This window comes from Vigna umbellata, chromosome 2, assembly GCF_029865625.1.
Source record: "Vigna umbellata cultivar VRB3 chromosome 2, Vumbellata_1.0, whole genome shotgun sequence".
Classification (NCBI taxonomy): Eukaryota; Viridiplantae; Streptophyta; class Magnoliopsida; order Fabales; family Fabaceae; genus Vigna; species Vigna umbellata.
This window is the reverse complement of record NC_142166.1, coordinates 51162795-51181255: the sequence shown is the minus strand read 5'-3', so window position 1 is coordinate 51181255 and position 18461 is coordinate 51162795. Positions and strand designations below refer to the sequence as shown.

The following is an 18461-nucleotide window of genomic DNA, read 5'->3' as shown; positions in this document are numbered from 1 at the left end:
AGAAAAAATAAAGTTGGAGTGTGTGTTTCCATCACTTAAATATGTAAAAAACAGTAAAAAGTGTATGAAAAAGATATATAGGAGTAACTTATTCTAAAATTAGTTATGGAATTGAAAGAGTTTGGTGAAGAAGAATTTGTCAATCGGTCCTACCATGAACTTCAACGTGGCTGGCTTTGCCTGACGGTGCCACCGACCTATATATGCCAAAACTAAATTAGACCAACTAATGATCAGCCGTAGGTTTTCAATAATTTATTAAGAAAAATAATACTTTTCTGAGTTTTCTGACTTTTACATGTCAAAATTGTAATGGATTTATTATTATTTCTTACAATTATTTTTAAATTAATTATTATAATTTTATTAGTTAATAATATACATATTTATACTTACAGGTTGTATCTGATAAAATTAGCTTATTCAATAGGTAAAAGTTTTTAGTAGAGACTGAAATATTTATAACTTAAAACTGTGTGCTGGTATTAACCGATACTTTTACTAGTATGTATAGATCCTCAATGTCAATGCATTGAATCAAGAAATACTTGATAGGAGTAAAATATTAGTTTATTTGGACTAAAATGTCCTTATGATTTTTTTTTAAGAAAACTTTCACAGCTAGAATGAATACAATATATATATTATTTGAAGATAAACATTAAGTCACATAAAACAATATATTGAGTTATATATATATATATATATATTCTACAATAATTTTAAAATTTATATTATAAAATGTTTGATAATTTTGTTTAATCATGCTAAAATATAACGATATAAAATAATAAAAAAAAGCTTCTGAAAAATAATGGAAAAAAATGAATTTTATAAGAATGAAAATTTAAAAAGCAAAGTTAAGAGCAGTTTATTTAGTTACTGGAATAACCCATTAGATATTATTTTCATCAAGCTACTTTATAGATTTATCAGATTAACTCGTAAATTTGCGAAATTACTTACTAAACGTACTTATATGATCATATATGAAACAAAACATTCCATTTCACAAATGAGATTACTCCATTAATTTTACATCACATCCTTATATGTTGACACTCTATAAAGTTTCCCCTCCACATTACAACTCATTTTATTTCTTTTATATTTAAAATTTTATTTTATATTTAAATTAAATAATTTAATTTAATATATTAATACCTTTGATTGTTATTATATGAATGTCAAAACAAAATGGCGATGGCAAAGTAACATTTTCGTTATTATCTATTGTTGGCCTACATCACAGCCATGACAATCTGAAGTAGTCAAAATAAGAGACGAGGTTACAGTAACATTAATTATGACATTGTGAAGCATTTGCATGTGATGATCAGAGACATTTGCTCCATAGCATAAAAATACTATCTGTCATTTCGTCCACAAATAGCTACAAAACAACAAGTCAAACGAAACCATGGAACTAAAATTGGGAAAAAGTTTGTGAACTAAAATAAAAAACACGACCAGATTTTGATGGGTGATCAAACGTTGGTGTTTTTAGATGCCTTCACAGCTCTTGTGCTGAGAAATGCATGTGAGCAAAGAGGAAATTGTCAGAGGAGAGAACGTGGGAATAATTGAATGACATCTAGAATTGTACTGTTCACACACATGAATTTAATAATGTAATAAATGATAATTCACATGTGTCATCTTTGCCAAAGCCACTCTGGTCCCTTATTTAAAGACTGCTGATTTGGTGTTGAGAAATGACAATAAATGTAACTAAAACAAATAGAAATCCTCTCACTCACTGCACACTACTCTTTCAATTTAGTCTCCAACATTCTTAGCTTGAGGCAATATACTAATGGCCTCTGTGATGTTTGTTTTGGTAAGCTACCTCATATTTTGTTGTTTCTCAGTTCACAGTTTTGCCTTCTCACTTTCTGGATGGACCAATGCACATGCCACCTTTTATGGAGGTAGTGATGCCTCTGGGACAATGGGTGAGTCAATCTACCTTCTCACATTATCCATGTAGTTTCATTTTTCTCTCTTTTATTCCCTTACTTCTTATTGCTTGCATATCTCTTATGAAGAGAACTAAGGATAATGAGAGTTTATTGGATTTAAGCGATTACAAATTTTATAGGATTTATTGTATTTAAAATATTTTGTTATAAATTAAGATTGTATTATGGTAAATTTTAAGTCTAATTTAATCTTAAAAACTTATTTATAGATACGATTTACACTTATTTATATAATTTAAATTGGGATTATTTATGATTGATTATTAAGATAGGTTGTGATGCCATGTTAATATTAACTCTACAAAACTAGTTTACAAAGTGAAATTTTCATTCACTTTAAATTGGTTTCGTATCTCTTCCAATCATTTAGTGTTTAATCTCATGTTTCAGAAGATATAAAAAACCGAAAACCTCAATAATTGAGTGTAATACACCAATTGTATTTGATAAAAACTGTGTTTTGACGAGAATCCAAATTTAATTTTCCCTTTTACTGAAAGTTTGCATGCGTGAGATGCAGGAGGAGCATGTGGGTATGGGAATCTGTATTCAACAGGGTATGGGACTGATACAGCAGCACTGAGTACTGCATTATTCAACGATGGAGCTTCGTGTGGGGAGTGTTACAAAATCATGTGCGATTATCAAGCGGATCCGAAATGGTGCTTGAAAGGAACATCTGTAACCATAACTGCCACAAACTTCTGCCCTCCCAATTTCGCTCTGCCAAGCAACAACGGTGGCTGGTGCAACCCTCCTCTCAAACACTTTGACATGGCTCAACCCGCATGGGAAAAGATTGGTATCTATAGAGGAGGGATCGTGCCCGTTTTGTTCCAAAGGTTTGAACTTTACTCAATATCTTATTCTTTATTCAAAGTTGAAGCTTCATTTCCGTAATAAGTTGTAATTAATCAAACCAAAACTTACTGTGCAGGGTTGCATGCACGAAGAAGGGAGGGGTTAGGTTCAGTGTGAATGGGAGAGACTACTTTGAGCTTGTGCTGATCAACAACGTGGGAGGAGCTGGATCTATTCGATCTGTGTCCATCAAAGGCTCAAAAACTGGGTGGATGACTATGTCAAGAAATTGGGGTGCTAATTGGCAATCCAATGCCTATTTGAATGGTCAATCTCTGTCTTTCAGAGTCACGACAACCGATGGTGTCACCAAACTTTTTCAAAATGTTGTTCCATCCAATTGGGCTTTTGGCCAGAGTTTCTCTACCAGTGTTCAGTTTTAGGACGACAAGGGTTATTGAGTTGTGGGTTTTGGAGTTTCCGATGAACGAAACGGCAGAGGCGTGCCTGTTATTTTGCCGGAGCAGCCCGCCACCCTTATCTTCTGCTTTTGAATTTGGTAAATATGGTCCGATCGAACCCATCAACTTGATGCCCATGATGAAGAACCCTAAATAGACATTCCAATTGCCTGAGTTATTACAGAGAATCATTGTTAGTTGTTGTGTGATTCCTGTATAAATGAACTTCTTCAGAGTTTGAATCATACTATGAACTATAAAGTGCTGCTCTATTCAGAGAATTCGGAAAGGGGAACACTCTGATTCCCTGAAATTCTATATATTTGTAAGTCTAGAAGCTATGTATTGCTTTTGCTAATTTGTTCTTCAGTTTCACCACACACTGCAATTTTTTATTGTAAAAGAAAATATTTATACGACATTTATTTTTATGTATAAGATGTTATAATGTTTAGTTTTTATTATAATACTATTTTTTATATTGATGCCTTAAGACTTTTCTTTTTATTTTTTTATCATGTTATTTTTGTAATACTATTTTAATTAATGCAGATGATTTCTGGTTAAGGATAAAAATATTTATGGGTATATATAATGTGATTCTCATTATCGTTGTTGACATTTATGACTTCAGTAAAAAGGGAAGAAAAAAATATAAACTAGCTTGAAGATTTAAATAAGATATTATTTTTAACAGTAATTAAATTAATTCCAATGTAGATTATTTTTAATTAAAATGATTAATCAAGATTTATTATTTTTAATAGTAATTGAATTAATTTTTAATAAGTATAAATTTTTTAATAAACTATTAATGTAATGAATTGTTATTTTTTAAATTATATCAGAGTAAATGAAAATAATAATTAAAAAATGTTAACAGTATTTATGGTTTTAATTGTTATTATTATAAATGTTAACTTTTATCATAATTAATTCAATTTTGATCAAAAAATCAATTTTCATCGCAGTTGATTCATTAAAATTAAAACTGATACATTGTATATAATTGATTTATTTTTTATTTAAAAATAAGTTATTTGATAAATGTTTCAGCAGAAACTTAAAAAAATAAGTTGTATATGTAGATAAAATAGAAAGTGGGAAGTTTTAAAAGCAACTTGGGGGTGTCAATAGCACTCCCAACTAATTGAAGTGTACGAGGCCCATTAAGATTTTGGTGGCGGAACCGCACAGAATCTGGGATCCTATGTAGTCACTTTGTGGTGGTAAGTACTGCATGACGAGGTGGTTCTGTGACCTTTGTTCCGAATTACGACAGTGTTGCCCTATTTATCTAAGTCTGCAAGTGCAAGGAGATTGCGCAGTACTTTTTCTCATTTAAATTTGAACAAAAATTAAAATGTCAACCATAAGCAAGGACCAGATCAGGGATGAATCGAACTGTTCAGAAACCAAAGAACTGGATGAGAATAAAGAGGAGGAGGAAGAGGAAGACTTACAGAAGCTTCTACTCCCTGACGTGCAGAATCTTCCCATGACTCCTCCTTCCGCCGTTGAATCCAACTTTGTCACTTTCTTCACCATAGGTAATCCTATTCACACTCACATTACATTCTTTTTATAAACCCTAAACCTCTGTAATTAACTATTTAGTTAATTTGAAATTCAGATTTCATGAAACCAGCTCACGATCAGTACGTTTACCGGCACGCCAATGGGTATACTTTTCATTCCTCTGAGGTTGCTTCAAATTGGATTATGTTGGTATTTTCTTAAAAATATGTTCATTCTCTGTAATTGTTGTTGTTACCTTAAAGCTTGTGTGTGATTGGGTTGGCTCCTTCCCACGTTGCTTTCAAGGATGAAGGTGGAATCACGGCCGTTGATTTCAATGTTGGGAAGTCTGATCGGAGCGAGATGAAAGTCACTGGAAAGCGGAAGAAGGTACGTTTTCCCAATTTTGAATTTTCATACTTTCTTGCTGTCCGTTTCTTGAAAGCAGAAGAAGAAAAATGACACTATTTCGTGAAATTTTGTGCGTTTCAAAATGTTTTACTTTATGGAATTAGCTTATTATCTTCCATTATTAAATTGAGACGTGTTTTCGTGCAGAATGCACAACACTTTGAGTCCAACACTGCTCTGTGTAAAATTTCTACCAAAAATGATACCTATATTGTAAGGTAAATTCTCTATTATAACACATCCATATGATCTAAGGATTATTTGTATATCTGTTTGTAGTTGTGTGCTTATCCAAATCCTCTTTTTCCAGGGTCTCCTTTACACTCTCTGATACATAACTTGTGATTTTTTAGATGTTGCGTCAAAGGCTCCCTCTTAGAAGTGAATCAACAATTGATCAAGCAGCCAGAACTGCTTAATGTTTCGGTAAGAGTAGCTTTGCGCTTTTCCAACCTGATCTTTTCATTCACTGTTTTGCCCCTTGCATATTATATTTTATGACAAGTCCAAACTGTGTTTGATTTGCCAACCTTAACCTTCTCCATTATCAAATATGTCTATTATTGTTGCCTTTTCTAATTGTTCCTCGTACTTGTACTGTTTATGAGAGCTGATATGGCTCATATTGGGCTCCCTGGAGGCTTCTAGCCCTCTGGGGTTTTTTGTCATTCTCCAAAACAAATGTGTTAGACCCCTTTTATGTGTTTCTGCTAGAAGAGGTTTACTTTTGTTGTGCTGTTCTTGTCTCAGATTCCGTATTGTTTTGATACTTCTTAGGACCGTGTTTGTAACCATCCTTTTTTCGTCTTGATTCGTATCCAGAACTGTCATAACGATTGTTGCTACTGTTAAATACTTGTGTGACATTAGAGCGTAAATGACTTTGTTGTAATCTTATCTTCATCCGAATACAACGTGCTAATTATGTGAACAATTATCAGTTTTTCCTTTTTTCCCTTTTTATGAATTTCTTTTCATCAATACATCAGGCTGACAGAGAAGGATACATTGCTATTATCATGCCAAAACCTGCCGATTGGCTCAAGGTCAAGGCTTCCCTTCTTAGCCTTCAGGAGTACAAGAAATTGAAGGAAGTTAGTTGAATAAATAGCGCAGCCACTAAGAATGTTGTCATATTGAAAGGGCTTGCATGAATTCCCCGCATGATGTTTCATTAGAGAGGTTCCAAATGCCACAAACTAGATGAAATTGAAACATTGTTTAGATGCAGAAGACGGTGACAAACCTCTTACACTCTTAATCCGTGGCATTAGTGCTTACCAGGTGGCTGGATGATTACATAAATCTCTCAACTCCACGACCAACCAAGAATCTCATGATAGGTACTCGGCGACCTTTCATATGTTTTTCTGTCTTTTTTATATAAATATTTTGAATAATTTAAATTAATACAAAACAATGATGATGATACGACTCGTGACCACTTTCCCACCATTTTTTAATGATAATTAATGTTAAAGTACAGGATTGAGATATTTGAAGTATGTTGCCTAAAACAATATAGAAGGAAAAGAGTGGAGATGAACTTCTTTTTTAAAATTTGAAATAAACAAGTCTTGAATAATTTTACCAATGATAAATAATTGAAGTTGTACGTCCATGAATTAAAAGTCAAACCAAAATTAGTAATCTTTATCCTCCAAATCGAAGAAGTATGACAGATGTTCTTGGCAGTTTTTCCTAATTTGTATCATCATATCACCAATTTGATTTATTAGTATTCTCAATACCTTTCAACTCAAGTCCATCATCAATCCCAGGTCGCTTATTTTCTTCACTATTATCAAAATTCATCACCAGTTTTCTTAAATAACGAGAATCATCATTCAAATCAAGTATTGAGATTGCAATGCAGATGAAAAAAAATAGAGAAACAAAAATAGTTTGTGTATTATCCTAAATTTGCATAATGCAGTTACAAATATTTATACATTAAGATTATAACAAAATTAATTATAATTCTATCTAATCTATCAGTTATATCAACAACAGAATAATATCAAACAGAAATAATAACAAACAAGATATTAAATCCTTACAACATATTAAATCATAATAAATATTAAATTCTAACAACATCGTAACAAATATTAAATCCTAACAAGTTTCATGATCATAAACTTCATTTAGTATTAGTACTTTAGGAGGGTCATTAACAATTCTTTTTTTATCTTTCTTATTCACTTGTGCTCAATTTTGCATCAACTTGTTAAGTTGCGGAACAAGATCATCAATTTACTCTTTGTTTATTTCAACATAGTTGCTTATAACATCAACATCCTTATTACTATAAAATTGTACCACCTCGTACCTTTCCACCACAATGTGTTACCAATCTTATTGTCTAAAAATTAATAAGTTTTGAAACAACTTTCTTATTTATAGTTCTAAAATTTTACATTATATATTTCTAAATCCGAAAATATAATAATTATTCAAAAATATAATAACTATAACTCCTATATTTTACTGGAATACTTTTTAGAATATGAAAATCTTTTAATGAAGTTTAAACCTCCTAATAGTTTGGACCTAAATCTTGGGTCCAATAATTTTGAAGTATCTTTAATTTCTCCAAACGATTTAAAGTTAATACTTTACATATTTAAACTGATCTCTGAACGTTTGATCAAATTTTTAAGAGTGTTTCATCCTACACCTCCAACATTTCATCCTGCACCTCCAAAAATTCCATTTTTAACCTTCTGACACCCTGCACCTCCAACCTTTTTAACTTTCTTCTCTTTCTTATTAAAGATATTTTAATAACTATCTTTTTATTTTCTTCTCTTTTTTATTAAAGACACTCTACACCACTTTAAAATTAATTTTAATTTAATTTAAAATTTAAATATTATTTAATATAATTTTATATTTTAATAATTATTAAAATATAATTTATATTATAATAATAGCTATATTAAAAAAGTAAAAATAAAATAATTAAAATAAAAATAAAAATAAAATAATAATAATAATATAAAATTTGACTTAACATATTCAAATATATTAAATTATATTAAAATATTAAAATAAACTAAACAATTATTAAATTGTAAATAAAAACAAAATTTTTTAAAAATTTGTTATCGAAAATCAGTTTTGTTTTTTATTTAAAATTTAATCAATATTTAATTTAATTAAAATTATAGCATTATTTATTATATTTTTATATTTTAATAATTATTAAAATATGATTTATATTTTTATAATAGTTTTATTAAAAAATAAAAATAATAATAACTAAAATAAGAGTAAAAGTAATAAAAGTAAAAATTATATTAAAAATCACATTTAATATATTTAAATATATTAAATTATATCAAAATATTAAATTAAATTAAATAATTATTAAAATTTAAATAAAAAGTAAAATTTTAGAAAGTTAGTCGGATATTGAAGTCCGATAAATTTATAATCGGATATGGATATCCGATAAATAAATTTTTCTAAAATTTTGATTTTTATTTTAATTTTAATAATTATTTAATTTAGTTTAATATTTTAATATAATTTAATATATTTAAATATATTAAATGTGATTTTTAATATTATTTCAGTTATTTTTATTTTTAATTTTTAATAAAACTATTATAAAAATATAAATTATATTTTAATAATTATTAAAATATAAAAATATAATAAATAATGCTATAATATTTAGTTAAAATAAATATTGATTAAATTTTAAATAAAAAACAGATTTTCGATAACAAGTTTTTAAAATTTTTTGTTTTTATTTACAATTTAATAATTGTTTAATTTATTTTAATATTTTAATATAATTTAATATATTTGAATATATTAAGTCAAATTTTATATTATTATTATTATTTTATTTTTATTTTAATTATTTTATTTTTATTTTTTTAATATAGTTATTATTATAATATAAATCATATTTTAATAATTATTAAAATATAAAATTATATTAAATAATATTTAAATTTTAAATTAAATTAGAATTATTATTAGGGTGATGTAGAGTGTCTTTAATAGAAAAAGAGAAGAAAATAAAATGTCTTTAATTAGAAAGAAAAAAAAGTTAAAAATAAAAATTTTAAAAAGGTTGGAGGTGCAGGATGTCAGAAGGTTAAAAATGGAATTTTTGGAGGTGCAGGATGAGATGTTGGAGGTGTAGGATGAAACACTCAATTTTTAATATGATTGAGATACAAATATCATCTATCAAATATTGAACCACCACACATAAATACTTGATCCATTTATACCATTCATCATTTTCATCCCTCGAAAACATTAATAAGTCTAACTCTTGTTTAATTAAAGAATAAAAAGTTAAGCTAATCACATGGGAGAGATACTTAAAGTACAAAACCACTAAAGTAGTATAAAATAAATATTAAAGACCATGCACAGTATGACATAAAAGGTCACGTGCCACTCAAATACTGAAGTAAAAAACACAATAAAACATAACAAATAATCTTATACTATATCACTTAAAAATTATAATCTAATTTGGATAATCCTAAACATAGGCACATGACAAAAAAAAAAAACAATACTTTCAATAATTCGAAAGACATTTAGATGATTTGTAAAGTCAAAACTACCAAAATAAATCCACAAAAATGGAAAATTGAATATAATCTATACGACCACACAAAATGAAAAAGGAACAACATTTCAGTATACTACTTGACACGGAACTTCACTCTCGATGAGACAAACATACTAGATATAATAATTTGGTTGGAAAATAATACGTGACTAAAGAAAATTCCCACTCATTAACGTTAACGGTTAAATATAATAAAAAAGTTGTATATTTATTGAAATTTTTTTATTTCATATTTTAATCAAATTGTTAGTATAAAAATTTATTTTATTCATATATTTTTGTTTATCATACTCTCTACCGTGTACATTATTTCAACAAGTCCGTCTTCTAATATTGTTTTTCTATGTTTAAGATTTAAGCTCAAAACACTTTTAAAAGTCCAGCATAACAATTTAGAACAACGACATTATTGAAATATCGAAAACAATGTTTTGCAAACAATTTTTTAAAATATACGTTGAAATATCATTAAAACAATATAATTGTGAAAATAATAATACGAGATATCAATTTAGTATGTTTTTTAATCATGAAAAAAGTGACTCCTTATTCTTTGTAATTTTTATTAAAATCTTCCTTCTGATAAAATCAAATTTAGAAGGTAAAATAATTTTTACAATACTTTTACTCAAATCCCGTGTGTAAAAATTCAACAAACTTAAAGAAAGAGTGAGAGAGAAAACGAAACGGGATTTACTATCTAGTACAAAAAAATAAATAGCGTTTTGTTCCTAAGAGAGGGTAATACAGTAAACGAATATTTTTACTAACTATTAATTTAAAAATAAAATGAGAGATGGGAATTAGGTTTCGTAACAGCTGGGCAAGCTGCTGTGCTACACTTTGTCTCCATTACCACCGAGTCGTAAAACAGAAAAGAGGAAAGAGGCGGAAGAAATCGCAGGTGCGTGCCGCCGAGAGTCAAAGCGAAAGCGAAACCGCACGCAGAACGAAAGGCCGAAGAGAGGGTTCTACTATCTGCTATCCTCATTCCATAATCACAAACCCTAACTCATTTTTTTTTCTTTTAATCTCATTTTCTAGGTTCTTTAATTTTTATTTTTTGAATCAATTTTCGTCGATAATCTTCACTGTGTTGTTAATTTATCCGTGGATTTACTTATCTACGTTTATGCTTATACACTGATCATTCATCTGTCTGTCTCTCTGAAACTGCAAACCCTAATCGGCAATGGTTACCACCACCGTTGATTCATCCTCTAATCATCACACACCTTCTGGTGCTGCCGATACCTATAACTTCCCGCGAAAAAATCTGCCATCTCCGTGGGCCCAGGTGGTTCGCGGTGCCGATTCTGAACCTAACCATCAATCACCGCCTTCTTCTTCCTCTTCATCTTCCCTCGATTCTGTTAATTCTAGCGGTCCTGCAGCTGATGCCGTTGATGCCGCCGTGAAACCTGTGTGGAAGAGACCGTCCAATGACGTCGCGGAAATTGGGCCTGTAATGGGCGCAATCTCTTGGCCCGCTTTATCCGAGTCCACCAAGCCCACTCCTAAATTGATATCTGACTCCATCGACGATGAATCACTCACCCCTCCTAAGGTTCGTTACTTTATCAAAACCTAGTTCTTTGTTTGGTTTATATACACTTGAGGTTCTATTAATTTGACGGAAGAAACAAATAGAATTGTTGATATTGGTAGTTTAGGTTCGCATTGTGGTAATGTAGTTTCTCAGATGTAGGCACTGTAACCAGTTAATGCTTTTTTAGGAAGGACGCGTTTTTACTGAACATAGTTGTCTCTTTTCAGGGTCCTGTTGTTTCAGACTCTCCTCAGAAACAAGCTTCTGATAATGTGAAACCTAGTCCTGCAATAAACCATGGTTTGGGTAATAGGCAAAGGTCAATGAAGCGTGGAGGGGCAAATGGCAATAATGTTGGCTATGGTCCTGTTCAGAACAACTTCTCTGGCGCTTCTCCTCATTTTCCTCCTCCACCACCACCCTTTCCCGTGCTTCAGATTCCTCCAAATTCATTTGCACATGGATTACCCGGGGTTCCAGTTCCTTCTCCGAGAGAACCTTACAGGAACAAAAACTGGGATACGAGGCCTCCGATTGGAGGGTTTATCCCGTCAATGAATGAGAATCGGAGTCCCTCTCGCCGGGGTAATGCTGGACATCATCCACGTGGAGATGGATCCTATCACAACAGTTATGGCAACAGGCGTGATCAGGATCGTGGAGGTTATGCAAATACCAGAGATACTCATGTAAATCATCAGAGGATGCCTCCAAGGGGATTAATGAGGCCTCCGCCGCCAAATCCTGCTTCATTTATGGGGCCTCAGCCTATGCGACCCTTTGCAAACCCTCCCGGGTTTCCTGGTCAGTTTTTTTTTTTCTTTTATTTGATTATATTAGTACAACAAAACAAACCTAATGCATCATCTCTTCCTTTATAGAATTCTATTATTTCCCAACACTACAATTTGAACCCTTTGGGGGCATGCCGTTTTTAACACATGCACCTCCTCCTGCAATGTTCTTCCCGGTTGCCGAAACCCCTCTCGCCAGTACAATAGTCAACCAAATTGATTATTATTTTAGGTAATTTTTCTGTTCTTGTTATTTACTGTTTTGTTTCCCAACAAATCCTCGCTGCTGAGTTTTATCTTCATTGCTGTTTTTGTTTATGCAGTGATGCTAATTTAGTGAGGGATGAGTATTTAAGGTCCAACATGGATGAACAAGGATGGGTTCCTATTTCTTTGATTGCAAGCTTCCCACGTGTAAGTTGATCATTCTTGATCAAGTAATATTTTGAACATACTTTAGTGCTAGCTCTTGGTACGTGATAGAATGTATGATACATATGCTTAAACCACAGTTTCGTATTTTTTATGATCTTAATAATATGGTTCAATGTTTTATACACAACCTAAATAATCTCTGTTATGGATTTTCTTGATAGATTGTTTTTACCTTTTAAGGAAATTTTGGCTTTCATGGTTTATGGTAATGTTTGTTACCCTAGGAGCACTTTTGGCAATTGAAAACAGAATAATGGACATGAAAAAGTGGATTTACGTGTTGCTTACACTAAAGCAATCTGTTTTTATCATGTCCAAATTTACTAGCTTTTTGTTTGGTAAATTTGGCTTTCATACTATGCTGCTCTTTAATACCTTGTTGACTATGCTCTGAGATCTACATCTCACAAGTGAAGATCCACCTGCAGTGGGGTTAAATATTTTTTTCAATAATCAACATTGTCAGTGCAACCTGTTGCTACAAATTGTGGCGGTTTACTTGAAATCATACTGAACATGCACAGTTCATCTCTATTAATGATGGAAAGGAACTGGTAATGACTGGTTTTGAATTTCTAAAAGCTCTGAATAATGTTTTGAAATTTGTTTATTGATGAATAGTTTATTTGGTTTTTATTATTGGTGTCAATTTTATTGCTCTTTTCCAGAAATTTTCATTGTCAGCATATACAATGCTATGTAGATGACAGTGCGTCGAAGTTAGATGTTATTAATGCAGCTTTGAAACTTCGTGCATTCATTGTTGTGTAGTATATATCTAATTGAAAAAGCCTGCATTTAGCTTTCAGCTGTCGTTGTTTCTTTGATTGAATGGATGTTCGGTGGGACAAAATTGTTGTTTGATTTTATTGAGTGGGATAATTATTTGTTTAGAGCTATATTATGAGATCGACAGAGATTAAATTTAGATTATGATTACGGTGGGATGAAAATTGTCTCGCAGTTTTCTTTTTTTAGAAACTAAATCCCATCTGGAAGCATATAGATGTCGTCTCGCGTTTTTAATAGTACTGATAGAAATGAAAAATGTTCCTTTTCTTTGTGGAATAGATTTGATACAGTAGAACTGAAAAATGCTTTGACCACCTAGACTTACAGCTATGCTTGCGAAAGTTTCATGATCTCACAAACAGCTGTGGGCTTGAATGGTTTGTTGGAGTACTATTTGCTCACTTATGCCCTTAAGCCAACCTCCGCTTCCTGCCCCGTTGGTCTGTGTCATTCTTAGGAATCTCACACGTTTATTAGTTTTCACTAATGGTAATTTATGATATTAGTCTATTGTTTGATTGGAAGTTTCCATAGAGTAGGTCAAGTCTACAGCTCAATTCAAAAGCCAATTAAAGAGAGGGAGAGTTATCTCTGTTTATTCTTACAACTCATGTCAGTGTATATATGTGCTCACAAACATACATAATGAGGTTTTAGCTTTGGTGAACTTGCACAGATTTTCTAGTTCTAAGATTTATCTATATGTTGTGGAGTAATAGCATCAAGCTGTCATGAATGATAGGTATCCTAAGGTTTTTATTGGTCTAAATAGATATTATCTTTTGCGCAGGTTAGAAGTTTGACAAGCAACATTAAGTTGATACTGGAATCGTTGAGAGCTTCCACTGTCGTCGAAGTGCAGGTGAGTTCTGATTTTATTTTATGGTGTCACTCCTTCAGCTTTCACTGAAAACACTTTCTACGCACGTCATTTCTGTTCATTTCCATATTAGCATTTGTTATTTCTGCCCTTCCAATTTGCTGTAGGCTGACAAGTGCAGTAGGGTTAGTGAATGGACCAAGTGACTTGCTTTACTTAAAGCTTATTGAATTTGTTTTGTTTTTAATGTTATTTTTGCCCCTAAAATTTGCTGTAGGGTGACAAGTTGAGGAGGCGTAATGAGTGGACCAAGTGACGTACCTCTACTAAACTTTGAACCAACTCTGGTTCAATGTCCCCCAGCATATCCAGTTCTAATAACCTAGCATTTGAAAAGATTACAGTAGATGAAGCTATTACAGGTAAAGTTAATGTTGAGCCTACCGCAAATGATGATTATGGAGATTCCCTTACTCAGTTCAAAAGTCCCAAATGGCGATGAGCATCAATTATAAACTACGCTCAGTTTATCCACCCCATCCCAAAATACTGGGCCAATTCTATTTCTGGCCCAGTGTGACTCTTTATTTTGAAAGGATTTTTTTTAGAGGGATGATAGTGTAGGTTGTTTGGAAGTTTGATTCCTTTTCTACAGTGACAGGTAGATTTTGGTAGCAAGTGAATGAAACAGGGAGAGAAATATGAATTCTTCGGAATTATTATTATGGTCTTAAGAGAAGAAAAGAAAGTTAATGGGACAAGAAATCAAGAATTTTGATGGAGGTAACTTGAACGAATTTTTTATTTCGGTTTGTACAACTTTAAATTTGTTGCGGCTGAATTATTTTTTATTTTCTGGTGGTATATGTGGGTATTTATGTTTTTTAATGAATTGAACTGAGTTGACTTGAAATCGTGCTATTATGTTGCCCTTATGTAATTGATGTTTGTTCTGCCTCTTATATGCTCGCGCAAATGGGTGATAATTTTTTGTATGTTTGCCTTTTCACGCACTATTAGTGTTTGTCATTTCTTTATAGTTTTCTCATGAACTTTGATGTAAATATTTTTCGTAGGAGAAATTGAACTTTATGTTGGGGTTGTTGCTAGATAAAGTTTACAATTATTTTTTGTATTTTTGAAACATGTATTTTTTTAATAAAGTAACATCTTTTACAATATAAAACTATGCTTTTGGTATATATGTTATGTATATATGATGACGCAGAATTATGCTATTATGTGAATGTAAATTGTCTTATAAAATAGAGACAATTTCTTATAATAACATTGTTTAATGCTAAAAGATAAGTTGCTATATAACAGTAAACTTTATAATTTTGTTATATTTGTGTCATTTTGATATCAGTAAAAATATAAACGATTTTGAATTTTTATTTTAAAACTCGAAAGCATGTAAATATCAATGAAAATAATGGAGTATAATTTATTTGCAAAGGTCTCATAGAACATTTAAAACCTTAATGAAGGTGAAATTGTGAAATGTATTAACTTTTAAGTTTAAAACAATATTCTGAGACCGGGAAAATCATATTCATGCTGTGAAATCAAATATTTTATCTACCACGTCACCTTTTTTTTTTCATGCCAATCTTGAAATAGATGCTGTTTAAATACACACACACACACACACAATATATATATATATATATATATATATATATATATATATATATATATATATATATATATATATATATATATGTAGATACTTAAAATCAAGCTATTTTAAACTATCAATTTGGTTAATATAATAACTTATTAAATTAAAAATGCTTCCTTTTTCTTTAACGTCCTGGTTTCATTTGCATAGGTTTATGAATTAGAAAACATGAATGTATTATCATTAGTTTTATTATTTTGTAATATATAATCGTTCAAGCATTGATTTAGGCTTAATATGTCAAATTGATGTACATTGTTTATTATTAAATTAGAAGTAATATTAAAGTCATAACAAAATAAAAACTAAATCACGATTGAATAAAATTGAACTGCAAAATGATTAAGTTCATATATGATATCATATTCATATTAAAATCTTGGTTTAAACCCTCCCTTGGTCCTCAAGTTTGTATGAAAATCTCAGTTGGGTCCTCAAGTTTTTTTCTGTCTCAATTGGGTCATATTTTTTGTAAAAGTGAGCACATTGTACCATAACCGTTAAGTGGTGTGAGACGGCGTTAAATTGGTGTGAGCTGGATTTTTTCATTTACTGACGTGGCATTGTGCACTAAAATTGAAAGGCCACGTGGTGATGTTTTGTTCACAGATCTTCTCCTCCCACCCCTCTGCTTCCTTCAGTTGCAGATACACATTTATAAAAATCAGAACTTTTGGACGAATCTGGATGTGGGGTTTTCCCCTTTTCAGCTGAAGAACATTGGATGCAGGTAGAACGTGCTGGGTTTTTTTGGAACTTGATGGGGAGACATGCCACTGCTACAAAACGTGGAAGAGAGATGAATGCGTCGGAGGAGAGAGGTCCCTTGTCGAAAGCTAAGAGCAAGAGTTTGAAGTTTCCTAGCCAGGCAATGAAGAACCCTGTGGTGCCACAGAAGTGCACCGAAGAAAGACTCAGAGGAAGCACAATGAATAACAAGACGATCGGAAGAAAAAGGAAGAGTCGTATTGTTCCTGTAGGAACAAGCTTTCGGATCCAATAACAGTAGCATAAAGAGACAACAACTGAGAACCACACCTTCATGAGATTCATAATCTCACCCTCCATGACTACAAGTAAAGATGAAGAAACCAGATTCTGATATTATCTTCTCCAAAATCCGAACTCTGAAACGAAACAGAGAAATTTTCAGCTTGTGAGGCTTCAGAGGAATTTTGTGTCTTCTTTCTGAGTTTTGAATCGCGCAAAACAATGCCGCAATGATGTCGTACATAGAGTTTTGATCTGTGACCTTTTTGTTGCAACCATCAGAGAAAAGTGTATGATTTTTTGCGAGCACTTTCAGCTTTAAGCTTTAAGCAAAGTGTAGTACTCCTACATAAGCACTAACCACAATTATTTTTGGGTTTCTTCAGAAATTTTATAGATGATGAATAGGGAAGAAAGATAGGGGCAGAGAGAAATTGATGGTGATAGGTCTTGGGTTGAAGATGAAGAGTGAGCAAGCAGGGAGCAATGGAAAGAACACTTTCATTCAGGCACATAGGGCATGGCTTCCCAAGCTTTTGATGTTGTGGATCCTTCTCATGGCTCTAATTGGTTGGTGCATCTATACTAAAATGGATGCTGACACTAAAGTCAGAAGAAAAGAGGTGCTCGGTAGCCTCTGTGATCAAAGGGCAAGAATGCTGCAAGATCAATTCAGTGTTAGTGTCAACCATGTCCATGCCCTTGCCATCCTTGTTTCAACCTTCCATTACTACAGAACACCTTCTGCAATTGACCAGGTTTGTGTTTGATCTTTCATTGTGCTCTGTGCTTAGAACTAATTATGACTAGAACCAGAGCAGCTGGGTGGCGCCGATGGAAGGAAGCAGAGGGGGAGGGAGGAGAAGATCTGTGAACAAAACATCACCACGTGGCCTTTCAATTTTAGTGCACAATGTCACGTCAGTAAATGAAAAAATCCAGCTCACACTAATTTAACGCCGTCTCACACCACTTAACGGTTATGGTACAATGTGCTCACTTTTACAAAAAATATGACCCAATTGAGACAGAAAAAAACTTGAGGACCCAACTGAGATTTTCATACAAACTTGAGGACCAGGGAGGATTTAAACCTAAAATCTTTGTTATGACATTTAGAGCAAAATGGGTTTAAGTTTATAAATGAAAACAAACGAATCCTTTGTACGGTGATTGCAGGATTAGAATCCACATTGCTTGCCTTTTTAAATGTACAAATGAAAATGCAAAGTGGAAAAAGGTGTGCGATAAAGCTGAAAACACGACTTTTCGTAAATTAACCACAAGTAGCCATATGCTCAGAATATTAAAATGACATTTGTGGAATATTTTAGAATATATTATCAATCACTTGTACTCAACAATTCCAAAGCGTTTCAGGTGTAGTGCATTCACACGTAAGATGATAGGTTCGCTATGTCGTCGACTAATAACTAGCTAAAATATCTGAGCGAAAACAAGTAAAATTCACAGTAATGTTTTAATATAAATTAAACTAATGCTCATAATTTATGCAATAACATTTATAAATAACTTTATACATACATATGTCAATAAATAAATGTCTCTCTATACTACTAAACAGTGACTTTTATCTCTGAATTTATCAAACGCTGTG

At 31.7% G+C, this 18461-nt stretch overlaps 3 protein-coding genes across 3 annotated transcripts; all 3 read left to right on the top strand.

Annotated features, from left to right (window-relative positions):
• The first annotated feature begins 1714 nt into the window (after window positions 1-1714).
• LOC148204268 (expansin-A11-like) lies at window positions 1715-3379 on the top strand. The gene is made up of 3 exons (XM_088107392.1): window positions 1715-1955; window positions 2503-2824; window positions 2920-3379. Exons 1-3 carry the CDS (start codon window positions 1817-1819, stop codon window positions 3224-3226), a joined length of 768 nt encoding a protein of 255 aa, XP_087963518.1. The 5' UTR covers window positions 1715-1816; the 3' UTR covers window positions 3227-3379.
• A 1034-nt stretch (window positions 3380-4413) lies between these two features.
• On the top strand, window positions 4414-6604 carry LOC148204267 (Single hybrid motif superfamily protein). Its single transcript, XM_088107393.1, has 6 exons — window positions 4414-4794; window positions 4878-4926; window positions 5026-5152; window positions 5321-5391; window positions 5527-5599; window positions 6163-6604. The coding sequence occupies exons 1-6, from the start codon at window positions 4608-4610 to the stop codon at window positions 6274-6276; spliced, it is 621 nt and encodes a 206-aa protein (XP_087963519.1). The 5' UTR covers window positions 4414-4607; the 3' UTR covers window positions 6277-6604.
• A 3977-nt stretch (window positions 6605-10581) lies between these two features.
• Window positions 10582-15082, top strand: LOC124839057 (la-related protein 1C-like). The gene is made up of 6 exons (XM_047314796.2): window positions 10582-11346; window positions 11556-12132; window positions 12210-12354; window positions 12446-12536; window positions 14140-14211; window positions 14447-15082. The coding sequence occupies exons 1-6, from the start codon at window positions 10972-10974 to the stop codon at window positions 14483-14485; spliced, it is 1299 nt and encodes a 432-aa protein (XP_047170752.1). The 5' UTR covers window positions 10582-10971; the 3' UTR covers window positions 14486-15082.
• The last annotated feature ends 3379 nt before the right edge of the window (window positions 15083-18461 follow it).